This window comes from Sceloporus occidentalis, unplaced genomic scaffold (assembly GCF_023333645.1).
Source record: "Sceloporus occidentalis isolate IW3139 unplaced genomic scaffold, rSceOcc1.0.p SCAF_1, whole genome shotgun sequence".
Lineage (NCBI taxonomy): Eukaryota > Metazoa > Chordata > Lepidosauria > Squamata > Phrynosomatidae > Sceloporus > Sceloporus occidentalis.
Genome location: NW_028316981.1, coordinates 293119772 through 293139449, shown reverse-complemented (window position 1 = coordinate 293139449; position 19678 = coordinate 293119772). Strand labels below are relative to the sequence as shown.

Here is a 19678-nt window from a genome sequence, read left to right as displayed (position 1 = left end):
GAATTCCCACTCGGCCATAGAAACCCACTGGATGACCTTGGGAGTCACACACTCTCAGCCACAAAAAACCCTGTGATGGGGTCACCTTAGGGTTGTCATAAATTAGAAATGATTTGAGGGCAAACAACAACAACAACTTCCTTTTGTAGGGACTTGGCAGCACTACTTGGGTCTAGCAGTAGCTGTGTCACCCAGCGGGCTATCAGCCAGTGGCAGGGAATCAAGCTTCTGAAAATGATCTGTACTCCAATTCAGAACACTGATCACTTGGCAACAATCCAGCCCAGCATTAAATGTGCTTAAGCCCATCAAGAGTCTTACTTAGATTAGCTCTGGGTCAATTTCCATAAACTCCCTCCCCTGCCTTTTGTTTACTTTAACCATAGTTGGTGTACTGACTGAAGGGAGAAGGGGAGGGCATTACATCTTACCCAAGGTCCATTTACAGATGGATCTGGAACTGGAACTGGACTAGATAAGGATCAACAACTCAGTAAGGGCACATTCAGTCCTTTTATCTATGAAGGTGTTTTTTTAAAGATTTGTTGAAATTGACAGTGTTTTCTTCTTTCACAGGGCAATTTGTAAACTGCACTTAGATGACTTCCATAACAAAGAAAAAATTATCTGTCAATTTTTTGTGTTCATCTATGAAGCTCTGCTCTCACAGGGCCCCTTATTTCAAAGGAGAATCTCTTATAGTAAAATACAGTTAACCGAATACAGTTCACTATAGTACAAAGGCGACAAAAAAATTAACTTGCTTGTGTTACATGAGTGGCAATGCACTGCTTCTGCACTGCTTATATCAATGCACTACAGCTGTAACAGCTCCACAAAAAATTAAATCAAAATAACTACAGCAAAAAGAGAAGAATGTACGCAAGAACAATCCCTAGTACTTCAAACCTTAGTGAAGTTGAATCTGTTGTTTCAGCAGCACAGCTAGAGACATGAAGGCTCAGGCAGAAAAAATGGGGGGAGTGTTTTTCAGGACTTTTTAAGCCTTTTTTCCAGAAAGATTTTGGAAAAAATGAATTATGAAATGTTTTGTTTTAAAATGGTGAATAGAAGACAAGGCATTCACATATTAACTGCACCTAAATAATTTCTAAAAACCATGGAAGGGGAAGACTTTTCTTTAAGATTATGTAGATTTCAGATCCCTGTAATTCTTGGCCTTGGTTTCCTGTTCATTTGTAGGGAAATGAGAACATTATGTCTGCTTCACTGGGTTTCTTGCCTTCTCCTCACACTGGCAAAACCAAAGAGGTTCCTTACAATTTAGGTGTCTTTTACAATTCAAAAGTATGTAGTTCCATATGTGGGAGGAAAAGTTTTTAAAAAGTTCCATTTGCAATTATATTCTGAAAAAAATGTACTGTAGTTTTAATATAGCAAATATCATAATATAATAAACGTGCCAAAGTTATATATAATGAATTTATGTATCCTACAGGCACTAGATACTGTCTGTTCATGGAAGCTAAGCAGGGTCAGACCTGGTTAGTACTTGAATGGGAGACCATCAATGAGTATCAGGTGTTATAGATCATACTTTAGAAGAAGGATCAGGCAAAACCACCTCTTTAGTATCCCTTGCCTAAGAAAACTCTATGAAATTCATGAGGTCACCATAAACTGACAGGCGACTTGAAGGCACACACATATAAGATAACAAAATGACTTTGAGTCTTGAGGGAAAGGGATTAATAGTGTATTTTTTAAAATTTCCCCCCAAAACTCCAATTTTTTTCTTTAAAAAACAATAAAAAGGTTTTACCCCCGTGGATTCAATGATTTCTAGAAAATTTACATCTCTAGGCAGAGTATCTCCTCTGAATGCAAAAAGCCCCAGGTTCAATCCCTGGCATCTTCAGTTGAGGTAGGAAAGAATCCTACCTGAACCTTGGAAAGCTACTGTTGACCAATGCCATTGAGATCAATAATGGGCTACATAGACCAGATGTCTGACTCAATCAATATAAGGCAACTTCCTTGAAATTGTGGACTCTTTTTCTGAAGAACAAAGAGGGTACGCTTCCCCACAACCACATAATATAGCAAGGAATGCATTATCACTTAAGTAAAGAGAATTAGATTTTGTATTTTTGGCATTCTAGGAACAGAAGCACACCTACCCTGCATTGTTACTGACAGCAGTTATCCCTTTTATGCCAGTCTTCAACAGAGCACCTATGAGGTTTTCGGGAATTCCACAGAGACCAAAACCTATGAAACACAAATTATTCAAATGTGAACAAATCCATCATTTAAAAATGCACAGATCCCCATCCATGCAGCTGTGTGAAGGGGTTCTATTCAGCATAGGAAAAGGAAAACTCAGAAGGGGCTCTATCATATCACGGAATAGACAAAGACCACACCCTTCCTGTGGCCACATGAAAAAGTGGACAGGGCTCCTGTACTTTTAATATACCAGTAAGTCAATCCAAAACTTACCATCTCTTATGACCTTCTTAATGGGATGACCTAACTAAGTGGATTGTGAAATGTGGTGGGGGAGAAGATGAAGAAACCAAACTACTGTAGTTCCTGAAATCATGGATGGAAACTGAAAGCATTTACAGAGGGATATTCAGAAAGAAATTCAGTCAAGATGGACAGAAATGTCCTACAACTTCTCTTTCTTTTATTGTCTCCTTCCCAGGCAAGACAGCTCGTGGTTTTTATATTCAGTGAACTATGTACTGATTTCTCCCTTCTGAAAGCACTGGCTGTCAAACAACCCTTCCACTGCAATAAAGCCATTTATACAATGCTTCCTGTAGTTATCTTTCTAGGCTGTTCAACTTCCCAAGCAATTCTCTTGATGATGAAGTCAAGACAATTTACAATCCTAACAACTTTTAAGGATTTTTATGACCTATCATAAGAACATACACCATCCACCTTCTGAAGACTCTCCTTTTTATTTTATGCTTGCTTGTGCCCTAAATTGCACATACAACCTTATATTCTTTCAAGGGCAAAAATGAGTGTTATTGCTATCCCACAAAAGAACATGCAAATACAGACCAGAGCTTTTGAACCTCTACTTACAAATCTCCAGGCCAACATGGTCACTAGCCATGCAAGCTGGGTGATTGTGGATGCAGCAGTCAATGAAAGTAACTTTTCCAAGCTTTGACATAGGCCCATCAATAGCTCCATTTAGCCACTATTGTTTTTACAACCTTAGAACAATAATGTGACTAATAATCTGAATCCTTGTAACCTATGGGAAAGATCCAACAAGACTGTTGTAGATGGAGCATCCATTTGTGAGACCCATGATTTAGGTCAGTGATGCTATGTGTTAAGACAGTTCGTTTAGACAAATACAGGTTGATGCTCAGCTTCCAATCAAAATCTAAGCCCTTTCTCAAATCTTTTACATTGCATGGAAGTGGAGTCTTCATGCTGAATAAATGAGAGCTAGATTGCACACTCTAGGCAGCTTCGTTTTGGTTATCCCCAGTTAGAGTAGACAGATTCAGTCAATTTCTGACTGGTGAATCAATGTGTAGGTAAATCTCAGGGATTCAATGAGTCTATTCTAGTGAGGACTAACAACAGAATTTAGACTTTTCTCTCTCCATTCCACTCTCTTTGAAATCTCTGAAAAAGACCATCAGATGTACATGTGTGGACACCTCACAAGATTAGGATGCAGAAAAACCTCAATTCTCAATCAGGTGGACAGCCTATGAAAGTATTAGACAACTTGGGCAGTAGGGGCATGAGACAATTTTCTTGCCCCCATCACCTACCAGACCCATCATGGGCCACTTCACCTTCCCAAGTCAATTTTGGCTGCATATGCACTAGAGAAATAATGCAGCTAGATCCTGCTTTAACTGCCCATGGCTCAATGCTATAGAATTCTGGAATTTGTAATTTTGTAAGATATTTACCTTCTCTGTCAGAAAGCTCTGATGCCACAACAAACTACAAATCCCAGTATTTCATAAATGAAGCCATGGCAGTTAAAGCAGTTAACTGCATTATTTTTGCAGTGCAGATGTAGCCTCCCAGTTTTGTAAAAAGGGGGGAGGCAGAGAACAAGTTAACTGCATTTTGTTTTAAAGGAGAATCATTGCTTCTATAGGCTTCAAGGACTAGCAATTCTACTTTCATTTGTTTTAGTGGCAGGGCCAGAAAAACAGGGATAGGAGCTGCACGTAGCTACTAGGTTTCTTGTTGCCTACCCCTAGCCATTTCACACTATACAGAATCCTTAGTAATGCTTTTTTCCACTAATGTTAGACATAAATTGTAATTCCTATATACCATTGAATGTCATGCTAATAGTTGTGACATAAGCAACTAACAAAATTAAAATGATACTTTCCAATTACAATATCATACGCACAATCTAAATATATTTACATATACATACTGAAGGTTTGGTTAAAATGTGTTTTTAACATAAAATATTAAAAGAATTTTTTAAAAATTCATTTCATTTTTTTAAAATTCAAAACTTTAAAATTTTGAAATCAGAAATTTTAATTTCAAAAAATTATGAGGCCCCTCCTTTCCCTTCCCACTGAGCATCAACCCACTCCCACTATCTCTTAAAGCATTTTTAAAGGGAAGAAGGCAAATGCCACAGTCCGTTTCTGCCAAAAGGTAGGTGTTTGAGGAGTAGTGGTGTCACCTCTTCCCTGGTGCAGTGCCCCTAGCCAGTGTGCATAGAAGACTCTCAGATCTCCTGCCAAGCATGCAAAGGATAAACCTGGAAGAATGCTGACACTGGAAGTGGGACCAGCAAGCATGTCATTCTGTTCCTACCTTGGCATTTTCAGCAAATGGCGGTGGGGGGGAGCCTAAACAGACCTATAGAGGAATGGACGGCTATGAGAAGGAGTAATATGAAAGCCCATTCCCCTTCTATCTACTGACTGGAAATCAAGTAAGCCCCAATGGCAATGTTGAAAACTGGGAACCTATCATTTATTTTCATGGCTGGGAACTGAACAAATTATTTAAGGAAGAATCAGGGCTGGATTATCAATGGTTCAGTTAGTGCAACTGCTTCAAGCTTTAGTGCTGAAAGGAAAAGATGCAGCAGACTTTGGCCCGTTACAAATGGGCCTAAAAGTGTGTGCTCCGCGCGTGCTAGGGTTAGAATGGGGCATCCTTTCTGGATGCCCCCAACCCTAGCACACGCGGAGCGTGCACAAAATGGCGGCGTCCATTCCACACGGCTGCTGCCATTACGACATCACGACCACACCACCTCTATATGGGGTGGCGCGGATGTGACATTGTCACGTCGCGCCAGGGTGCATAGTACGCCCCTTCCCCGGCCGCAAAAGGAGCTCCGAAACGAAGCTCCTTTTGCCGTTTGCGTCACTAGGCACAGCCTTCAGATGGCTGCGCCCAGTGACGCAGAGTTTGCCAAGCGGCCCCTTTCTCCTCCTCCCCGCCATCGCAGGGTGTCCTTGGGGCTTGAAGCCCCAAGGACACCCCTTTCCAGGCTGCGGGAAAAGGGCCTTTTGCCGCTTCCCCGCAGCCTGGAAAGCAGCGGATACGGGCCTCAGCGGCTGCTGCTCTCGCCACTGAGGCCCCGATCCGGCGGGGAAAGGGGCGGGTGCAGGCCGCCACTTTTCGGCGGTCTGTAATGCGCCTTTGTTTCCTTTTTCTTCTCCACTTACTTCCTGAATTTCCCAGTTTTTCTGTTATCATCAACATCTCATGAATTACTGGAGTAATTGAGTAACGCGGCACTGGATTAGTCTGTTAGTCTCACTGACATTGCAGGGCTGGAAAAGGGTTCACACAAGGAAGGTTTTTACACTGCTACCTCTTGATGTTTGTGACAAGATTTTGCATAAGAGGCAATGATGCATAACTTTACAATGACAGAGTTGTGTCATTGTATACAAGCATGATACACAAGCATGATACACAAGCATGATAGTGAATTGCAATGATGTACAAAGGGGCACCACAGGAGATGTCACATTGCACAAAAGGATTCCCATTGCACATTGGGACGTAGTGCTGGCTACATGAACAACAGCACCTCAGTGTTGTAGCTATGGCTGTGCTCCCCTCCTAAGAATACAAATGTTGCACAATGACACAATTCAACTTTACATGATTGTAAGTTGGTATATGATTACATTAACTTTCTGACAGGATGATAGAAATTAAATAATAAATAAGGCTGAGCCTGCATCAACAGTGTAGACTTAATGCAGTCTGACACCACTTTAACTTCCATGCCTCAATGCTATGGAACATTGGGATTTGTAGTTCTGTGAGATATTTAACCTTCTAATCAGAAAGCTCTGATGCCACAACAAACTACAAATCCCCAGATTCCACAGGGTGGAGCCCTGACAGCTAAAGTGGTGTCAAACAGCATTAATTGTGCAGCATGGCAGCAGCCTATGTCATCAACCCTACAGTAGTTCACATATTTAATCAAAAAGAGCTTTGTTTTAAGAAGTGATCCAGGTCTCCAATCACTTTAATCCAGCCTAGAGGAAAACAGCGGATTGCAATACTTACCACCAACAAGGAGAGTGGACCCATTAGGTATGTCTTTCACAGCTTCCACTGGATCAGTATAAAATTTGGTGTTGTGACAACTGCTGGTGGAAAAATAGCAGCCACAATTCTAGAAGAGTAAAAAAATAAAAATAAGAAAGAACACATCATGTACAGTATTATGCATGCAACCACAACACAAAGTCTCTCATAGGTGGCTACAATTAGGGCAGTGAATACAGTGCATTTGTACAAAGAGAGACATAGAACATGACACTAAATTCCCAAACAGTCTCATCTTTTCATTTTCACAAAGGCACATTTTTAGCCCATGAGACTGTAAAGGCAGGAATTCCCTGATGAAGCCTTAGAAGTGTGTTGCAGAAGTTCTTGCCAATGTATAATTTAAGAAAATAATTAAGTTGACTTTTATGCTTTTTTTCCAGTCCACATAGACATAGAACAATTTCTTGGCAAGCAAAATAGACCGTCCTGTGAAGTAAAAGGTTTAGCAAGCCTGGGTAGAGCCAACCAACTGCAGCCGATGGAAGGAAAGAGCTATGGAGAAAAGGATATAACCTGGAGGCTAGTTTGTAAAACACTTAGATAGGGCCAGGTGGAGATAGAGATAGAGTTGCATAGGATGAGGGGAAAGGCACAGATCTGAATAAGGACTTCTGTGAATGTGGAGAGTTCAGGACAAAGTGTAACTTTGTTTGAAACTAAGGTTAGAAATTGGGAGGGGGGGGAGTATAAAATGATCTGATTATTTTATCTGTTATACGGTAGTGAGCGCTTGGTATCAACTGGGATTTGGTTCCAGGACCTCCCTGGATACCAAAACGCGTGGATGATCAAATCCCATTATATACATGGCACAGTAAAATGATGTTCGTTATATAAAATGGCAAAATCAAAGTTTGCCTCTTTTTTTCTATTCTTTCTTTCTTTTTCTTTTTTTCTTTTTTTTCTTTTTTTTTGGGGGGGGGATTTTTAAAAATAGATTCAAGCCATAGATGATTGCAGAATCTGTGGATATGGAGGGCCAATGTACAATAAATCTTTATTGTTTTTATTTTCTTCATCTCTGTCTGGATGTTTTAATTTAATTATTAACAAGCAAAATTGTTCATGCTTGACCACACTGAACCCAGTGATCAACACAGCTCCTGGTCCAATAGTGATCATCTTGAGGCCCAAGGACAGATTCAAGAAGGGATCTTAGAGGTAAAAAGGCAACAGGAGTTATGTCAGCACAAAGGTTGTAACTGTGGGACCAACCGTGATAGAACCTCAATTACAAACCTAAATCCAATTATTAGTCCCAACTAAAGTAGGCCCACTGAAACAACTGAACTTTTATAAGCGTTAACTTATCAGGTTCCAAGTGATACACATTAGTAGGTGTAAACAATTGGATTTAGGCCCAAAACATACAAACAATTAAGTCAGATGCTCTCTAAAGCAGGGCTGGGAGTCATCTGACTCTTCAGATGTTGTCAATGGTGAACAATGCTTAGAGTTGCAGTTATTACAGTCCACCATCAGGAACAATGCATGATACCCATCCTTGCTCTAAGGATAAGGTAAATATTGACAGCTGGAACTAGACTGACATTGTTGCCTAATTTACAGAGGCCAGGCTTGTAGCTGAAGAGGTGTCCAAGGATGCATCTACACTGTAGAAATAATGCAGTTTTGCATCACTTTAAGTGCTGTAGCTCCATCCTACAGAATCCTGGGATTTGCAATTTTACAAGGTCTTTAGCCTTCTCTACCAAAGAGTGCTGGTATCTCACTAAACTACTATCACAGGATCCTGTAGGATGGAAACATTTCAGTTAAAGCAAACTACATTATTTCTGCAGTCAATGTCAAACTACATTATTTCTGCAGTCAATGTCAAACTACATTATTTCTGCAGCACAGATACATTCCAAATCTGCTTTAAAGATAAGCTACCATAAGATGAAGATCAGAAGCTTCAAAGTTGCACATTAACAGTGAACATCAAGCAGGCCCACAGGCCACCTGGTCACAGTTCTCTTACTGTAATTGCATTATATCTTTAATTAAATTATACTAATAGCATATGTGAACTCTTTGTTTGAAGATATAATGTCCCCATTTGGTGATATGTAAGTGGACATTAGTTGAAAGAAGTCAACTATCAATAAAAAGCAAGAAGAAGCAGTACGTAAAGATACCAAACATGCTTATCAGGGGAGTTCCAGCACTTTCTAATCCATCTGGAAAGGGAAAAATATGGCCATTTAGAAAATCTTACTTAGCAGAAATATACCAAACTAGCCTCAACAATAAGGACACACTTTACTTCTAACATTAAATACTATTAGGGCAGCAGAGGAGTTAAGAATCCGTTCTACTTCTTTCAGCCTTTCAAAGAGTTGCCTATCTTGCCAATCTTACGTTTGTTAATTGATTCAATGATTGGCCAAGGAGGTAGATAATTCACTGGTCATGCTAATTAGAGAGCCAGTGTGGCATAGCAGTTTGAGCGTTGGATTACAACTCTGGAGAAGAAAGTTTGAATCCCCACTCAGCCATGGAAACCCACTGGGTTACCTTGAGCATGGCCTTTAGCACATGTGGGGGGTTTGCAGTTCAGATCCGCAGTCACTCCTGTTCTAACAATGCGAAACGTTATGTTTTTTCACACCAGATTCGGAGTCACTCCTGTCTAGCAATGCGAATTCACGTTAAAACGTGATGTTTTACCACACCTGGTTGCCTTTCCGCTGCCCTTCCAAGTTGAGGGGGAAGCGGAGTCAGTTCGATTCCAAGCAAGTCACATGATGCGGATTCAAGCAAAGGGGAGTGAGTGCACATTGTATTATCACACTGGAACATAATTTGAGGGTTCAACTATTCGAATCGGTACCCTTGCACAGGCTTAGTGGGGCTCTGGACGCTGTCCTCCTTCCCTGACCCCTCCTTAGCTGTCATCTTTCATCGAGGTGAAGGAGGATGCAGGGGATGATGGGATCGGTGGCAGGTTGAAGGAGGGGAGCAGATCGGGGTCTAGGAGGAAGCAGGGGATGAAGAGATCGGTGGTAGGTTGAAGGAGGGGAGCAGATCGGGGTCTAGGAGGACGCAGGGGATGATGGGATCGGGGGCAGGTTGAAGGAGGGGAGCAGATCGGGGTCTAGGAGGATGCAGGGGATGATGGGATTGGTGGCAGAGTGAAGGAGGGGAGCAGATCGGGGTCTAGGAGGATGCAGGGGATGATGAGATAGGTGGCAGGGTGAAGGAGGGGAGCAGATCAGGGTCTAGGAGGACGCAGGGGATGATGGGATCGGCGGCAGGGTGAAGGAGGGGAGCAGATCGGGGTCTAGAAGGACATAGGGGATGATGGGATCAGTGGCAGGTTGGCAGTGAGGAGGAGATGGCATGAAGGAGGAGGAGGGGAATGACGGAGCAGGACGCAGGAGGCCAAGGGGGGTGACATCGGAGTGGTTTTCCACACCAGATCAATTCGAAGTTCAATCAAAGTGAGCTTGGAAGCGAATTCTGTGAAGTCACTTTTTTTTCAGTTTTACCAAAATGAGGGGTCACTTTGGAATCACTGCGGAAGCACCTCGCAAGGAGCTCCCATAGAAAGGAATGGCGTCTGATAACACATTCAAGTTACAACGTGAATGTGCATCACTGGACCCACAGTCACGTCAGAACTGAGCCGGAAAATCTCCAAAAAGCTCCGTGTGATATACTCCCATGTCACACTGTCTCAGCCTCAAAGGAAGGCAAAACCCCCCTGAATAAACCCTGCCAAGAAAACCTAAGGTTCACCTTAGATTTGCCTTACGTTGGAAATTATTTGAAGGCACAAAACAAGAAGAACATGCTAATTATGAAAAGGTTAAGCGTTGGCAGTGGTTAGGGGTTCTCTGGGGCTGTGTCTCCTTGGGCCAGAATACTCTGGGAGGGCTCTGGATCTTCCAGGAAGAACCGGAGCAAAAGGTGAGTTTATACATACATACATACATACATACATACATATATATATATAAAGATGGGTATACAGTGGGTTAGATTATGAACTGGTCAGATGTCATCCAGACTCTTTGTACCAGAACTGAGGTTTGGACCCTTCATTGTCTGGACTCCTCGCCCTGGGAATAGAAGGACAACATTTTGTTTGGCCTTGCAGAGAGGGCCTAGGAGTTGCTTTAGCTATTTTTTTCCAGGCAAGATACTTGTTTTGTTTGCTGGGAAAGGAAACAGAAAATATGAACTAATATGAACTAATTGTTAATGGCTAAAGTACTACATCAAATATTTAAAAGTAGTAGAAAAACTGAAATTTTTACTAACTAATCATTTGTTTTTTGCCAACTGGAAACCAGACACTGAATGGGTAGAAATAGAGGAGTATAGAGGAGTATTACAAATATCAATACTGTTAACCAATTAAAATGTTGTCAACTTAGATTTTCTCAGATGTAAAAACCACAGTTGTGACATCTGGTATGAGTACCTATGGTCACATTTTCTAGGAAGAGAATTGTATCTTAACAGACTGTAATATCATCTTAAGCAACTTCTGGGAAATTTCTCTTGTGCAGACATTCAAGAGCAAGGGTGAGAATACTTCAAGTTTGACACAATGTCCACAGTTCATAAGCCAGATGGATATGTTGCATATTTATTTTTATATCCCACCCTTCCTGATCAGAAAGAAGCCCAGCTTTAAGACTTACGGGAAAAAGCTAATATATCCATTGTAAAAAGACTTCAAAACTACTTCCGCTGACTAGGTACTTAGAGAGGTCTTGTAGCACCTTTGAGACCTGAAGGAAGTTGGAAGCGTGTGTTTTCATACACTAAAGTCTAGTTCCTCAGATGCATTTTGAATACTTGTTTACTTGCAGAACAGGTTGCAATCTTTTGCATACAATACATTTCCATTGAAATCTATGGAACTTATTTCCAATTCTAAATAAACACGCTTAAGATCAAGCTACAAAATGTTTGGGATCTCATTATCATTCTCACTAGATATAAAATGTAAGCTACAGAGAGCAAAGCCAACATCAGCCTCAGCAGACAGAAGTTGACAACTTCAATTGTCAGCAGTGGTGATCAAACCTTCCATTTTTATCATGAGAGCTCAGAAATTTACATTTTTAGATGACATCTACCAGGATCTTGTGCCACCCTGGAGAGTGGTCAAGCAGGATAACAGATGCTAGGAGATATTTTTTAAAAGAAATCCTCATATAATTAGACCTATTTCAGGCTGCCATGATACATGCTTACTGTCCTTTTGTATGGTTTTTGTTGTTGTTGTTGTGTACCTTCAGATTGTTTCCAACTCTAAGAAAAACCTATCATGATGTTTTCTCAGCAATTTATTTAGAGGGTGTTTGCCACTGCCTTCCTCTGAGGCTAAGAGACTGTTTCCATGGCCAACCAGGGATTCACACCTTGATCTTTCAGAGTTGTAGTCCAGCACTCAAACCACTACCTGATCCTCGCTACCTATTGCTTAATGGGGAATGCAAAATGGCAAGTAGTACTGAAACTATAGCTCAGGCTCTCTCCAAAACTGCAATGAAAAGGGGTATAAACTGAAGGCAAAAACAAATAGCTACACACCAGGTAACAAATAGCTACACACTGGCAAACCCCCTCTAAAGAAATTTGCCAAGAAACTCCCATGGGTAGGTTCACCTTAGAGTGGCCAAAAGTTGAAAACCACTTGAAGGCACACAACAACAACAAACTATGTCAGGTAATGATTGGAAATGAAGCATAGGAAGAAAAGTCAAGTGGAGTCCTCAACTTGGTTTGCAAATCAGGTAACTACGGTAAACAGATAAAGACTCTAGTCTTCATTAATAAATGCAATGGGAGCAGAAACAAAATTCCTTACCAAGAAGTATCTGGCAATACTATGCATACACTGTTTTAAACAGAAAGAATGAGCTAACAGTTTGTTCTCTCTGGCATAGTAAGTCACCCTCGCATGGTAAGTCACATGTCATATTTCATCAACATCGGCACAACTGAAGTTCCAAGCAACCAGTTCATCACCTTTTCTCTGACAAGGGCACATTTCTTAGCTAATCAAACTGTGCCAACTTGATTAAAGAGCCTTTATGATTTCACACAGAGCTACAACTGGACTCTCACTGATTCTGCAACACACCTAAGTTTCTAAAGGTAAAAACTTTCACAAACCAATATAATTTTTTTTTAAATGTACCCCAATAACTGGAGGTTATCTAGAGTTCCCATAACGGCATAATAGCTTGCACAACGATTGCATGTTGCATGTCTGCAAAGGTGGGCATTTCATGTTGCTTAAGTGCAACTCCTAAGAATTCTTCCCCACTGGCTACACTAGGTAGGAGTGCTAGAAGTTGAAAGCACAATTCCCATCCCTGTTGAAGAGCATGGATGGAAAAGCTCTAATAGAAGTGGTCTCCATGGAACAAGGAGCCAGAGGCTGTGATATGTCTGGATAAAACAGAGGGTTCACTATGGCAAAGAGCAAAGATGGGGAATCTCTCTCCAGATATTTTGGAGTACAACTCCCTCAGTCCCTTGAGAAGTTGGCTTTGTTGTTGTTAACTGCCCTCAAGTGGATCTCAACTCATGGCAACTCTGTGGATGAGACATCTCCAATATTCCCTGTCCTCCACTGTTCTGCTCAGTTCCTGCAAACTCATACCTGTGACCTCCTTAATAGAGTCCATCCATATAGCATGAGGTTTTTCTCTCTTTTCACTTCCCTCCACCTTTCAAAGCATTATTGCTTTTTTTTTTCTAATGTGTCCTCATGCTATGTCCATATTCTAGTCCCAAATTCCCTCTCAATTTCCCGTCACCTGTGCCCTCTCCCCAGTGACAACAGGCAGGGGCTGCCTTCCCATGGGAACAAACTCCCATTTGTTGCTCAGAACTGCTGCTGAGGCCACAACAAAGTGCCCAGCCGTATTATTGACTCTGGGCACCTCGCTCTGACCTCTGAGTGACTGGTGCGCATAGCAGAAGTGCCAAGTACCTGTGGAGAGAGCCAAAACCCTGGAGCAAAAGATAAGCAAAAGGTAAGAGGGTGGCCATGGCAAAATCCCCCTGAAGAAGCTTGCCAATAAAACCCTATGATAGGTTTGCCATAGGTCAGAAATGACTTGAAGGAACACAACAAGGAACACAAATGAGACATTTAGCCTTCCCTGTCAGAGAGCTCTGGTGCCACAGTAAACTGCAATGCCCCGGATTCCCTAACACTGAGCCAGGGTGGTTAAAGCAGTCTCAAACTGGATTATTTCCACAGTGTGGTTTGGACCTAAGAGGCAGTTTCTGCTGGGCATGATCCCCTTTCCCTCAGGTGTTCTCTTCTTTTGTGTCCTGCCTTTTTAGATGGCAGGGAACAGTCTAATTAACAATTTTGTAAGCTGCTTTGAGAGTATTTCTAAACAGTGGGTATAACTGCAATAAATAAATAAATTAAATAAAGGATCTATTTCTCAGGTGGAGAGCCTTGTTGAAAAGCAGGGCAGGGCTTCTGGGGGCAGTGCACGTTATCTCCCCTTGTACCGCCCTGCCCTTTTCCTGATGATGCACAGGGGATGGGAGCGCATGGACAGCATAGGGACAGTGGCATCCCCACACCAGTGCACCCAGTGCAGGGGGTAGTTTCTGAGGGCAGGGCTTCCAAGGCTGTGTGCACTCCCTCCCCCTCTGCCGCCCCATCCGAGATCGCATGGGTACAGTGAACATAGCGTCATGGGGACTATGCAGGGAGTGTGAGTGCATGTGGAGGGTAGAAGCACGTGTGGGGATGGCCCGGGGGTGAAAGTGCAATGCAAGAGAGCATGCACAGGGGCCAACCTTGGGGCGGGGCAACCAGATGGCGCAGTGGTTAAATCCCTGTACTGCAGCCACTCATTTGCAAACCACCAGGTTGTGAGTTCAATCCCAGCCAGGGGCTCAGGGTCCATTCACCCTGGTATCCTTTTCTGGGTCACTAAAATGAGTACCCTGCTTGTTGGGGGCAATTCACTTGCACACTGTAAACCACTTAGTACATCGGTAAGCGGTACAGAAACGCACTTGCTATTGCTATTGCTTCTGGGCTGTCACCCAGTGCAGACTGCATCACCAAAACCCCCTAGTGATGCCACGACATAGAGGGGATAATGTGTGGGGGTGGGATCACAGGCAGGGCACAGGGGGTGGGAGTTTGCGCAGGGGAGCAGGGAATGGTGGGGGGAGTGCATACAGGGACTGCGTGAGGGGTGAAGACCCTTCTGGGGTGTCACCCAGTGCAGGCTGCACCTCCGCACCTGCCTAGTGACACCACTGCCTGCCCCAAGCCTAGCCTTCCACACTCTCTGGTTCCCTCTGAGAAGACACAGGGGAGTGCACACAGGGATGGTGGGGAGGTGAACACATGCGGGGAGTAGGAGCATGCACAGAGGAATGCAGGGATGGCGCAGGAGCACACGCAGGGGGTAGGGGTTTGGGGAGGTGGGAGCACACACAGGGACAGTGCTTGGGAGGAGCACAGGGGAAGGGCCCGACTGGGTGTCACCCCCTTCTGGGGTGTCACCTGAAGGAGACTGCACCACCAAACCCCCCTCCAGTGATGTCACTGCATGGGAGGAGCATGTGGGGGTGGCAATGCATGCAGGGGGCCATAGGGACGGTATGGGGGCAATATATCCAGAGATGGCGCAGAGGGAAGGGCCTGACTGGCTATATTACCGCACTACACTCTTATAGTACTGCTATTCCACTTTAACTGCTCTGGCTACCTCCTGTTGCATTCTAGGATTTGCAGTTTAGGGAAGGAGCATTTAGAATTCCCAGCCAGAGAGCTCTTATGCCTCACTGAACTACAAGCCTCAGAATGCAACAGGAGGCAGCCAGAACAGTTAAAGTGGAATAGCAGGGCTATAAAGAATGTAGTGTAGTAATGTGATGGATGTGACCGCCTTTTGGGGTGCGGTCCACACCCCTGCACCCCCCTACTGAGGCCACTGCCTGCCCCGGGCCTAGCTTTCTACACTCTCCAGCTCTTCTCCTCAATCCCAACCAGGCTGACACAGGTGGCTGAATCCCAGGCCATGGCAAGGCCGGCTCCCTTCCTCCTCAAGGTCAGGTCAACATCTCTGCAGCGTCCTTTAGCAAACAATGAAGGGGAGGCCAAGAGGAACCGGCCGGCCGGCTGCATGGATGGTTCACCACGAGGGTGCATGGAGGAAGGAGGAGGAGAGGCCGCCACGTTTCTCCTAGAGCCAGGGATCTTGGAGGATCTTTTCCTTTGTGATCCAAAGAGTCTTTGCAACCACACTGCAAAAATAATCTGGTTTGTTGTGGCTCTGCTGCCACAACAAACAACCATTCCCAGAATGTCAGAGCCTTGAGCCAGGGCAATTAAAGTGGTGCCAAACCAGATTATTTCTGCAGCGCGGATGCAACCTATGCGGGAGGGGGAGAGCTTGTCTGTGTTCTGCTTTCAGCAAATCCTGCTTTCAGCAAATGGAAATAAGCCAAGCTCACCATGGGATCAAGGAGGGAAGAGGGCAAATCAATGTCAGTAGGACACCGTTCTTCCACCTCGGTTTCTCCTGCTGGCCTTGGGTTCAAGCCAAGCTGACACTCTCTTTGCCTGGGATGAGAGCTAAATATAAACCACTTGCTTTATTTTTTTTCTTTGGCTGCCCTTTCTCCTCCTCAGAAAGGGGCCCGAGTGAGAGAGCCAGGGTTGCAGCATTGGGACCAGCTCAGCCATGGCAGCCCACCTCTGGGACAGTCACACTCTCTCAGCCACAGGGGACGGCCATGGGCCAAACCTCTTCTGAACAACCCTTGCCAAGGAAACTCTCTGTGTTTCAGAAACCACTTGGAAGGCAAACAACAACAACAACAACCACAAAAAAGGGGACAGGTTCCAAAAATTCGCAACCCTCCTAGAGAAGGCTGCAATCCTAAATGACATATTCCCAACCCAAGCTTGGTGACTAGACACATCCTCCTTTCGGAGGACCCGTCCTCCATTTCAACCTTCAGTCCAGGTAGGGTTGCCATAATTCTCTACTAAAAACCAGGACAAAATGTAGGACATTTAAGAAAAATGGAGGATCTTTAATGTCCTACATTTTGGGCTAAATTTTATCCTACAATTGTCTTATATTTTGGTCTAAATTTTGTCCTTCATTTTGTCCTGGGTTTTTAGTAAAGAATTATGGCAACCCTAAGTCCAGGAGAAGTTTCCAAAAAGTCCCATTTGGAGCAGGACTGAGATGCATACATTTAGATAGATACACATATATTTATGTGTGTGTATAAAAGCTTAAAGGCACTCTCATATATGTATATGTGAATGAGAGTGCGTTTAAGCTATTATTTTGGTCCTGTCCTCCATTCCCCCCCCCCCGAATGCCCTGCATCTCCCAGTGCCTTGTCTTCTTTTGCCAGGGTGGCTAGAGGTCCTCCTTTCCCAGGACCTGTCCTCCATGTCCTCCTCTTTTACAGAAGCTGAGAAGCATGCCTTTCCATGTGTCCAGAGAGGAGTGCGTGGTCCAGCAGCAGCAGCAGCAGCAGCCGCCTTAGCCGCCTTTCCTCCTCCATCCCCAGGAGCCAGGCCCCTCCGAGGGCCAGGAGTAGCAAAGCCTTACCTTGGCCTGGGCCTGGAGGAGAAGCTGCAGGGGCCTTCGGCGGGGGAAGCAGCGGGCCAGGAGGCTGTGGGCCGCCATCTTCTCAGCTGGGAGGCTAGAAGGAGGAGAAGGAGGAGAAGGGGAGAGAGGCAGGCGCCTGGCTGCAGCAAGGAGGAAGGAGGCCCTGCAAATCCCAGCCCTGCCGGCTGAGGGGCTTGGCCCTGACGCTGCTGCTGCTGCTGCTGCTTCTTAACCCCTTCCCAGCCAATCCCAGTCCAAACTGGGAGGGAAAATGCCTAGTCTCCACCTCTGTTTGTACTCAGCAGAATGGATGGTGGCCAGAGAGCTCTGGGGCCACAATAAACTACAGTTCCCAAGATCAAACTGAATTATTTCTCCAATGTGTTTTGGGCCTTAGGCTTGTTTCAGTTATGTTTGCTTTGTCTTTTGACAGGGATTTGCTCAAGGGACCTTTTGTTAAAGGACAATATAAAAATGATGGTGGTGATGATGACAACCATACAACTGTTAGGCTCACATGTGTCACATCCTTCCATCCTAGAGAGCTTCCACCCAAGAAAGACCCCAGCCACTCTGGCACTGAAATGAATGGCACACACACACACTCCTGAGGGAAACAACAACAACAACAATAATATCCACCAAACAATGATACCTTTCACGGGGCCAACGAAAAAGCACAATATTATAATAATAATAATAATAATAATAAAGTTTTATTTATACGCCACCTTTCCTGTAGGATCAAGGCGGCTCGCAACATTTGAAAAAATACAACATACAGCCAAAACATCCCATGGGTTACCTTCCCCCCCAACATTACCCCACCCCAATTATTAAATAATTAACGATTAAAATTGACTCAATTAACATTTAAAGTAGATGAATAATCACTCAGTCAGAGACAAAGGCAAAGAGATGGGCAGTTGGGTCTCTTTTTGTAATGATCTATAATATCCATGATCTATAAACGCGTTGGCAAGCTTTCAAAGCTCCACTGGCTTCTTCTCCACTGATCTAGATGAAGGGAACTAGTAGTGCCACTCTATTCTGCTTTGGTTAGGCCTTTCCTGGAATATTGTGTCCAGTTCTGGGCGCCACAATTAAAAAACGATGTTGAGAAACGAGTGTGCCCAAAGGAGGACGACTAAAATGGTGAAGGGTCTGGAAAACAAACAAAACAAAACAAACAAGCTTCATTTATATACTGCTTCATACTGCCTAAGCAGTGTCTAAGCAGTTTACAACTGTAAGCTAATTTGCCCCCAACAATCTGCGTCCTCATTTTAGCAACCTCCTTTGGAAGGATGCAAGCCTGAGTCGAGCTTAAGCCCTTTTGCTGGTCTTGAACTCGCAATCTTATGGTTTTGAGTAAGTGGCTGCCATACATGCATTTAACCACTGCGGCACCAGGGCTCCTATGAGGAAACCATATCCTATGAGGAATGACTTAGAGAGCTGGGGATGTTTAGCCTGGAGAAAAGACAGTTAAGGGGTGATATGACAGAATCATAGAATCATAGAGTTGGAAGAGACTGCAAGGGCCATCCAGTCCAACCTCCTGCCATGCAGGAAATCTCAATCAAAGCATCCCCGACAGATGGCCATCCAGCCTCTGCTTGAAGACCTCCGGGGAAGGAGACTCCACTACACTCCGAGGGAATTTGTTCCACAGTTGAACAGCCCTTACTGTCAGGAAGTTTCTCCTAATGCTGAGGGGGAATCTCTTTTCCTGGAGCTTGCATCCATTGATCCTGGTCCTGTGCTCTGGAGCAGCATAAAAGAAGCTTGCTCCCTCCTCAGTGTGACACCCCTTCAAGTATTTAAACAGGGCTACCATATCACCTCTTAACCTTCTCTCCTCCGGGCTAAATTATTGTTGTTGTTATTAATATCCTGCATTTTTCCAAAGTTGGGACTCAAAGAGACTTACAATTTAACTTACGTCAACCCTAATGAGAACCTATCATGGGGTTTTCTTGTCAAGATTTCTTCAGAGGAGGTTTGCCATTGCCTTCTCCTGAGGCTGAGAGCCTGTGACTTGCCTAAAGTCACCCAGTTGGTTTCATAGCTGAGCTGGGAATCAAACCCTGGTCTCCAGAGTCGTAGTCTAGCTCTCAAACCACTATGCCATGCTTGCTCTCAGACTATATAAACCAGGGTTTGAATCCCCGCTAAGCCATGGAAACCCCCTGGGTGGCCTTAGGCAAGTCACACTCTCTCAGCCTCAGATGTCGGCAATGGCAAACCCTTTCTGAAGAAATCTGGCAAGAAAACCCCATGATAGCTTTGCCTTAGGGCCACTGTAAGTTGGAAACAAGTTGAAGACACACAACATAGTTAAGTTTAGAAGAATAATTTTTACACACAAATAAAAGGGGGGGGGCTTACACAATTGTAGCATTATGATTCCACTTTAACTTTTACAGCAGCATCCTGTGGAATCCTGGTATTTTCAATTTGTTCTTGTTCTTCACCATTAGGTTGTCTCCAACGTATGGTGAAAACCAGAGAGAAACCAG

General features: G+C 43.9%; 2 protein-coding genes across 3 annotated transcripts in view; one reads left to right on the top strand and one right to left on the bottom strand.

Moving 5' to 3' along the window:
* Positions 1 to 17350, bottom strand: part of OXCT1 (3-oxoacid CoA-transferase 1) — an 89106-nt gene extending 71756 nt beyond the window's left edge. For both annotated transcript variants that reach the window (XR_016277809.1, XM_089496052.1), the window contains exons 1-3: positions 17157 to 17350; positions 6526 to 6634; positions 2142 to 2232 (exon numbers count right to left, since the gene is read on the bottom strand). Coding sequence is in view for 1 of the 2 variants with exons in the window: in XM_089496052.1 (XP_089352178.1) it covers positions 2142 to 2232; positions 6526 to 6634; positions 17157 to 17234 (278 nt within the window). In the remaining variant the exon portion in view is untranslated. The remainder of the gene's footprint in view (positions 1 to 2141; positions 2233 to 6525; positions 6635 to 17156) is intronic.
* The window catches only part of GHR (growth hormone receptor), a 385809-nt gene continuing 383247 nt past the window's right edge, over positions 17117 to 19678 (top strand). Inside the window, exon 1 of the mRNA XM_089496029.1 lies at positions 17117 to 17124. The gene's annotated coding sequence lies outside the window, so the exon portion shown is untranslated. The remainder of the gene's footprint in view (positions 17125 to 19678) is intronic.